Source organism: Calonectris borealis, chromosome 1 (genome assembly GCF_964195595.1).
Source record: "Calonectris borealis chromosome 1, bCalBor7.hap1.2, whole genome shotgun sequence".
Lineage (NCBI taxonomy): Eukaryota > Metazoa > Chordata > Aves > Procellariiformes > Procellariidae > Calonectris > Calonectris borealis.
Window position 1 is genome coordinate 84,457,827 of NC_134312.1, and position 7,840 is coordinate 84,465,666.

The 7,840-nt window shown below is 50.9% G+C and overlaps 1 protein-coding gene across 1 annotated transcript; it reads left to right on the forward strand.

The window, feature by feature from the left end:
• Positions 1-1,987: 1,987 nt before the first annotated feature.
• On the forward strand, positions 1,988-7,831 carry M6PR (mannose-6-phosphate receptor, cation dependent). Its single transcript, XM_075163393.1, has 7 exons — positions 1,988-2,221; positions 3,657-3,830; positions 4,035-4,207; positions 4,298-4,407; positions 4,616-4,746; positions 5,288-5,414; positions 6,022-7,831. Exons 1-7 carry the CDS (start codon positions 2,121-2,123, stop codon positions 6,142-6,144), a joined length of 939 nt encoding a protein of 312 aa, XP_075019494.1. The 5' UTR covers positions 1,988-2,120; the 3' UTR covers positions 6,145-7,831.
• The last annotated feature ends 9 nt before the right edge of the window (positions 7,832-7,840 follow it).

Consider the following 7,840-nt stretch of genomic DNA (forward strand, 5'->3'; position numbering starts at 1 on the left):
TCAGTTCTAGGGATGATTGTTCCCCATCCTGGTGACATGCTGTAAATTTGAGAAGTGATTGCCTGGGAGGATGGTTAGTTTGATATAGTTATGTGGCCAATTTGTTACAACGCATATGTCTGGGAAGGCATGGATATTTCTGCAAATTCCTCCATCACACACTTGCCTCCAAGGGTGGCACATTGCACCCACAAGATTCCTTCCAAACCTGGGTAGGGCCTGTAGACAGCAAGACAGGGAGTCTGTACTTGAAAGGAAGGGCAAGGCAGAAGACAGCAGAGCACACAAGAAGAAGAAAGTCTCTCCTGAATGCTTTGAATGGATATTAGAGAAATCTAAAGAGAGCTATCAAGCCCAGAGAGGGAGAATTTGCTACAGTCGTGATGACAGCTTAGCTGGAATGTAATCAGTGTGGCTGAAAAGAAACCAACAAGATTCAGACGCTGCTTAAGTGCCCAAACCATGAGGAAAAGACTGCAGCCAAAGGCACTCCAGGCTGTCCGCAGGGCCAGTGTGATCACAAAGATGGTGTTATCTGTGAACAAGTGGAGAACCGAAGGCTGGCAGGGAAGAATTAAGAGCTCTGTTTTGATGTGTTTTACCATTTTCTCTCAAATATCAGCAAGAAGTTGAGTTCTTAGTTTGGACAGGAAACAGAGAGGAAGTGATTGCACTGTAGGAGGGTATGCAGGCAACACACCATTAATAGCTAAGTGTGAATATAAATAAATCTGACCTCTGTAGCTGAGATGTCTGTGCCATACTCCCAGGGGAATCAGCAGTAGGACACAAATCACAGCAGGACTAAATCAATCAGTTTTCCAGGAGCCAGCAATGCTCCTTCCCAGTTCCTCACTGAAGCAGCATACCGTAGGGAGGCCTCCCAAATCCCTCTCAAACAAGCGGCTTCTCTAGCACGTTGACGAGTTCACTAAATCCATCATTTCTTTCTTAACTAAAAGATGCAAAAGCCTCAGCGCTCTGGCAAAGAGCATCCGTCCCTTCCAATAACAGAGCCCTGAAAAGTGGACTCTCTTACCATCACCGTGGGGGCATGACTTACAAAGAGAAATGTCCTTTAAATATGCCAGTCTCAAATCATTTATAGCTTTATTAATCAGACTCAGGATGCTCAAGTCCACCAACCTTGTGCACGATCAGCTGGACCTGGAATTCCTCTGCAGGGGCAAAACTCGCGGGAGCTGGAGGAGACACCGTTATTGCAAAGTATAACACAACAACATGTCAGGCGGGGACAAAATCAGAAGGATCACAGACCAGTTTTATGAAGAATGGTCTCCCTTGCTTGTTCAACAAGAAGTCGCTCTGGCGGTACATGCCGGGGGGATGGCAAAGCCCAAGGACAGCGGTGGCCCACGGCTGCCTTCGGCAGAGGGAGGGAGGGGGAAGGCAGGCAACGGCTCGAGGACGCCGGGAAGCCTTTCGCTTTTACTGACGTGCGCAGCCGCCTGCAGGCGATCCGAACCGGTACGAGAGCCAGAGGCGAGAGTTCGGCTTCAAGGCGGGGAGGCCACCGAGCACCCGGGCGGGGTTACCCTCAGAGGGGTGCCCGCAGAGCCCCGGCCGGCCGGACCCGCTCTCCGCGCCTCAGCACTTCTGCCACGCGAGGGGCGGGGCGGCCCGACGGGGAGTGGCTTCTCCGCCATTGGGCGAGCGGCTCCCGCCTCGAGCCGTGCTTCGCAGTGGCTCTCGGGTGGGAGGGGCTGGCCGCCGGGCGCTACGGGGCTGCTTTCTGCTTGCCCTCATCGTTCATTGGAAGAGAAGAGAGGGGAGGCGGGATCTTCACGCCTTTTTTCACCGCCCATTGGACGGCGAAGAGGAAGGAGGCGGGCTCCGGAGCGCCCTCGTTATAGGCTGGGGCGGGCTTTAGAAGCCGCTCCTTTCCAACGCCCCTTCTCACTCGCTGAGGAACCGCTAGTGGGCGCGGCGATCCTCGCGGCTCCCGGGCTTCCATTGGCGGAGAGCGCCAGTTCCGCCACGCCCTTCCTGTTTCCGGTTCACGGGGCGGGCGCGGGGAGCCGGCCGGGACCGCGGAGGAGGTCGGTGCAGGCCGGTGCCGTCCCCGGGCCGCCCCGTCACCGCCGAGCGCGCAGCATGGGATGCCCGTGAGCGGCGGATCGCTCTTCCGTAGGGGCGGCCGTGCCCGTGCGCGGCGGGGGGGGGCCGGGCGGCGCGGCGGGCGGGGCCGGTGCGGCAGCAGGTGGGTGCGGCGGCGCGGGGCCGGCGGCGGCGGGTTGGGCTCCGGCCGGCGGGGCGGGTGCGGCGGCGGAGGTGGCGCTCCGGCGGCGGGCGGGAGGTGGAGAGCGGCGGGGGGAGCGGTGTGGCACCGAGGCCCCCGGGGCCGCGGCGGTGGGTGAAACCGCGCCCTGCCCCGGGGGGGCGGCCCGGGCCCAGCGCTGGGCAGCGGCTCGGGCAGCGGCAGCCTGCCTCCGGGGCTGTCAGCCGGAGCGGTACGCGGCCGAGGGGAGAAAAGGCAGCGCCGCCGCATCACTTCTTAGTTCACCTGTGTGCGAGTGAAGCGTTCGCCAGTAAGTTGCCTGGAGAAGCCGCGCGAAGGGCAGCGTTCCGCTTGTGGTCTTGTGAGAGACGAATCACGAGTTCTTGTGTCACGGGCTTCCTCGTTTCAGCATATCTGACCTCGCCATGTTTGCATCTGACCTCCGTGGCGATCGGAGAGCCGGCTTGGTAGCTGTAAGGCGTCACGGTGGACCCTGCAGGGGTTGGGGGTGATCATTAGGTTCAGCGAAACAGGCTATCCCTCTGGCAGGCTCTGTCTCACAGCAGCCAGGTGCTTATTTAGTTGTGGGTCTGCCGGTTGCCTTCCGCCAGCATCTGGAGCTTTACTGAAATCTGCCACAGGAGAAGCAGAGGGGAATCTGTTGTGCCACTGTGGTTGGCTGGTGCAATCGTTGAATGTTTCATATGTCATTTTAGCATGAACCTGAAAGGCAAATCTTCTAGGTTTCATTATTGTCTTCATTACTGCCTCTTCGGTTGGATCTTGCATAGGACGTCTCAGTTTCCTCCTTCCTGTCTTCCCCCGTGTAAACAGAAGAAAACTGTTCTGTGAAGTTGCAGCTTAGTATTACTAAACGCTTTCAGATTCTCAGCTAAAGTAGTGCTAGAAAGATAACATAATTATAATTATTAAAATTAAGGCACTTGAACAAACACAGCCTGACTAATCACAGTGGCTCTTCCCTGCAAGCTCTTCACACGAGAGTTGCAAAGAGGATTGATTAGAGGCCTGGTGAATCATTTTCTGCTGACTGGCTTCTCAGTGCGATGCAATAACGAACAATGGCTTATGCCTGAAACTTACTCCAGCATTCAGCGTGCTGGGCTCTGCTCTGGCTGAATCAATGCTAATTAATGCGCTCAGCAGCAAAACTTTTTGCAGTCCCGAGGCAAAATTCAGAAAAGAATCCCAAATGGGTCCAGTGAATTCTCTTTGACTATGCATGAGATTTAGATTTCCTGCCCTTTGGGAACTGTGAGATGTTCCTAGATTTTGACTTCTCCTTTTTTGCAGTCAGGACTGAGGAAGCGGCCAATCATTGACTCTGTGACCCTGAAGTTAGTTTGCAGGGGGCTGAAACAGTTAATCCTCTCTGTTCTCTGTGGTATGTGTCCAGGATGTCATCACCTTGCTGTACCTCTGCTGTGCTGGCAGTCTTTATGGCCCTTGCTGTGGGTGTGGGGGCTGAACAGTCGAAAGAGAGGAGCTGCGATGTGGTTGGTGATGAGAGCAGCGAGTCGCAAATGGAAAGAGCCCTGCTGAAGAAACTAGAACCCTTGAGTCAAATGAGGTACAGTACAACACACTGCAGGCCTTGGGCAGCACAGTGCCTTCCCTTAGCCCAAGGGGAGGGGAAGATTTGGGGCCAGTCTGCAGAATGGGCTCTCCCGTTAGTGTGGACTGTGACTGGCTTCCAGGTCTCAAGTGTCTGCTGCTCTGAGCCACGTTCTTTGTAATCCTATGGACTATCTGTTCTGTCCTCTCCCTGCTGCAGGTTTAACGTGACTGTGGAGAAAGGCAAAACAGAAAACTACGCCTACCATTTCAGGGTGTGCAGGGAGGTCAACAGCACCTTGCACGATTTTGGTGGCCTGGTGCAAACGGATAGACAGAATGGAAAGACCACAGTGATAGGAAGAATCAATGAAACCCAGGTCTTCAATGGAAGTAAGATTCCACTCAATACTCTTCTTCCTTAGTATCTGCCTTTCACCTCCTGATCTGGATTTGCAGTCTGTATTGTTTCTCTCTTGGCAGGTGACTGGATCATGCTGATTTATAAAGGAGGTGATTCATATGGCAGGCACTGCAGTGGTGAGAAGAGAAGAGCTGTGATAATGATTTCTTGCAAGCGGGGAGTTACAGCGGTGAGTGACACATGAGGGGGGAGAGGAGCAGGAGGCTGCCAGACAAACGGTTGTTTATAAGCAGGAGGGCTTTGAGGAGGCAGCAAGGTTTTCTTCTGTCCTCCAGTGTCTGTTGCCTAGCTGCACCAACAGTGATAAAACTGTCTTCTGGTAAAGTTCAGCATGCCTGGACATATTTTCACATGACTTCACTTTTCCCAAATTGCAGAGTTCATTCAGCATTATTTCGGAAGAGCGGGAAAAGGAGCAGGACTGTTTCTACCTCTTTGAGATGGACAGCAGTGTGGCTTGTCCAGCTGAGGATTCCCACCTCAGCGTTGGCTCCATTCTACTGATCACGTGAGTCATGGGAAGAGCTGTTCGTGTCTGGGCCATAATCTCCAGTGCCATTTAGAAACACAACAAATGCTATACTAGACTAGATAGTTGTGGTATACCTATCCACAGCCACCGTTAGATGTTACTACGCCTCTGAGCTTTTTTGGACAAAAGCTCTTGCTCAAGGCATGATGCTGCAGAGCTGCTCTGATCCCTGTAGGCATCCTCCTTCATAGTTTACAGACAAGTGTACTGAAACGTGGAAGACGTGACTTCCTAAAATTGTACAACAGCTCTTTGCCAGAGCTGGGAATTCAGACCAGGAACCTTGACTCATTTTCTGTGTTTGTGTTTAGAGGCACTACTTCATGTAATGCTGCTGAAAGATTTATACTAGCAGGTCAATATTTTGGGGACCGTTTCTGGTCTGGTCTCTGTTTATAGCTCGGTTCTTGAGTGGTGCTCAGCTACTTGCTCCAATGCCAGTCTGAGGCAGGTAGCTGGCTCGGAAGAGGTTGTCTATAGGATTTCTTCAGCTCTGATTTTTAATTCTGCCCTCCAGGTTTGCTTCACTGATTGCAATCTACATCATTGGTGGGTTCCTCTACCAGCGCCTTGTAGTGGGAGCAAAGGGCATGGAGCAGTTTCCTCACTTTGCCTTCTGGCAAGACCTGGGAAATCTGGTGGCGGTGAGTGAAAATCCCTGTATATTCCCAGCCGGGCCCATATGTTAGGACAGGAGAAAATGGCATCTGCCTTGTCTTCGTGGACTATGTCTCTTGGTACCTACCACCAGGGTAGTGTACCCTGAGGCAGAAGAGGAGGATATCTGTTTTGTTTGTTTGGGTTTTGTTGGTTTTTTTTTTTTTTCTTTTGAGTACTCTATTTTTGAATCCTTGCTGAGTCTGATTCCCTGCCGATATCCTGTGATTGCTACATAACAACCTAGAACACGTGCTCATTAGTGGCTAACACATGAGGTAGGAATGTTAAGCTGGGGACTGTGAAATGTTCATGTCTGAGTCCCTGAGATCCTTGGTCACTGTAGGCAGTGCCACTTATCCTCCACGCTTGTCTCAGCGTGATGTTGCTGCATACTGTTAATCAGTATGCCCAGAGCTTTCAAGACCGAGTAGGATGTTTGTATGTGTGCTTCTCTTGTCAAGACCAGTTTTGGGGACCTGTCCCAGGTAGCACAGCGGTAGGCATAATCCCTTAGCAAAAGAGAAATCACAGAAGCTGCTTTGCTTTGGATTGCATACAGTCTGATTCCGGTGCAATATCCTGTGCTTGTAGGATGGCTGTGACTTTGTCTGCCGATCTAAGCCTCGAAATGCGCCAGCTGCATACCGTGGTGTGGGTGATGACCAGCTGGGTGAGGAGTCAGAAGAACGGGATGACCATTTGCTACCGATGTGATATGCTTTCAACACTGAGTTCTTTTCTCCCCATCTCCCCAGCACTTGTTTAGCCGGGTGCCTCCCAGCCAGTTCTCCTTCTCTCACTTCTGATTTTCTTTACTCTATTTGCTTTTGCTGTCTCTGGTGTGTCAATTCCCATGGATGCCTCTGGGTGTGAACAGCACTGGTCCCTGAAGGCATGTCTTATGAATATAATGCTGTTTTAGGTTTTCAAAAATGCAGCACAGCTGGGGAGAGGAAAAAGTGCTGAGAGTTGAGTAGAAGACAGCAAGAAAGCAATATGAGCGTTCAGCACTGAGCAGGAATGGGAGATGAATCACTGAGAGGAAAAAAGGGCCATGGGTGGGTGCAGAAAGGGGAAGGAAAATGAGCCAGTGGGTTAAAACAGCTGAGATTGTAGGAGAGATCTTTTGTGTGTCTCTCCCCCCCGCCCCCCTCCCAGGGTTTACAGGATCTGTAAGACACTGGAATTATTTTTCTTTGAATGCATTTTCAGCTTTCCTAGCTTCTGCACTGTTACGCACTGTTTCTGCCAGCGTATCCTGCACAGAGTGCTCTACGCCAGACTCTGTAGGGGTGGAAGAGGCATTAGCAGCTCTGTAGTCTTTTCTTTTCCTAATGGCAATATGTTGAAGAGTACACACCGGTTTCCTTCAACAGATGTAAAGGGATGCATGCCATCCTCTCAGACTGGAGAGGGGCAATGCTAAAAAGCTATAGGAGTTAAATACAGTCTTGTGACTTTCCAGTTCAGTCAAAATATTGTTTCAGTCTTCTCAATCATTGAGAAGCAAAAGGAAATTATGTGCTGCTAAGTAAATGGAACATTTGCTGAAACTGAAACTGACATCAAGGCAAAATGAGACAGGTAGCTGTCACTTGAGTTCTGTTACTTGCTTCCCGAGGTAACTGCCCACACAGTTCAGTCACTGTCAGCTTTGTGCTTTCATGCTCTCCGGAAGTTCCTTGTTTGGCAGAGGGCTTTTCCCATGAAGCTACCAGAATTTATTTTTATAAAAAAGGAACCATAGAAGCCAAGGACAAGAATGCCAACACATTAAAAACTGCATAAGGGACTCCCACGCTTACCAGGTCAGCTTTCATAAATCACTGTCCCCTTAAGCACGGTGCAGACCAGTCTTAAGGTACTTGCCCTGTGCGGATGGTGTTTGCACACTGCTACTGGCTGGGAGTGAGAGAGACCTCCTGGGCCCCTGGTGAAAAGCAGGTACAGCTGAGTTGTAAGACTCAATTGGAACCTTCAGGAACTTGGCACCTCGATTCCTAATTGCTTTTTATGTGAGGGGCTAGACTCTAAGCAATCCCATTCTGCCCTATTGTAAACTGGCAGAGAACTATCCTCAGTCTTGAGGGCATAGACTGTGAATAAGTAAGCCACTACTGCTAACAGCAGAGTACAGACAAGGTTCCTGCATTTTTAATACTACCAAAGCAGTCTGAACAATGACATTGAGGGAAAAGGGGTGGCCCTGCTTTCTTGCTGGGTTTGGAATGGGCAAACAATTCCTGCTTTCTTTGACTTTTGTTACAGTCTCAATCTTTCTCATAACATGGGAAAAATAGGAAGTCACTAAGTCTGTTGCTACTGTTTTTCATGGTGGTGTTTAAGGTAATTTTTTTTGTACAAAACACAACTTTAAAAAATAAAATGACCAAAAAACCTGGTGAAGTGT

Coding starts and splice junctions, on each gene's coding strand:
- M6PR (XM_075163393.1), top strand. CDS start 2,121: ATGCCCGTGAGCGGCGGATCGCTCTTCCGTAGGGGCGGCCGTGCCCGT. Junction 2,222..3,656: donor CGGGGCCGGTGCGGCAGCAG/GTGGGTGCGGCG, acceptor GTATGTGTCCAG/GATGTCATCACCTTGCTGTA. Junction 5,415..6,021: donor ACCTGGGAAATCTGGTGGCG/GTGAGTGAAAAT, acceptor CTGTGCTTGTAG/GATGGCTGTGACTTTGTCTG.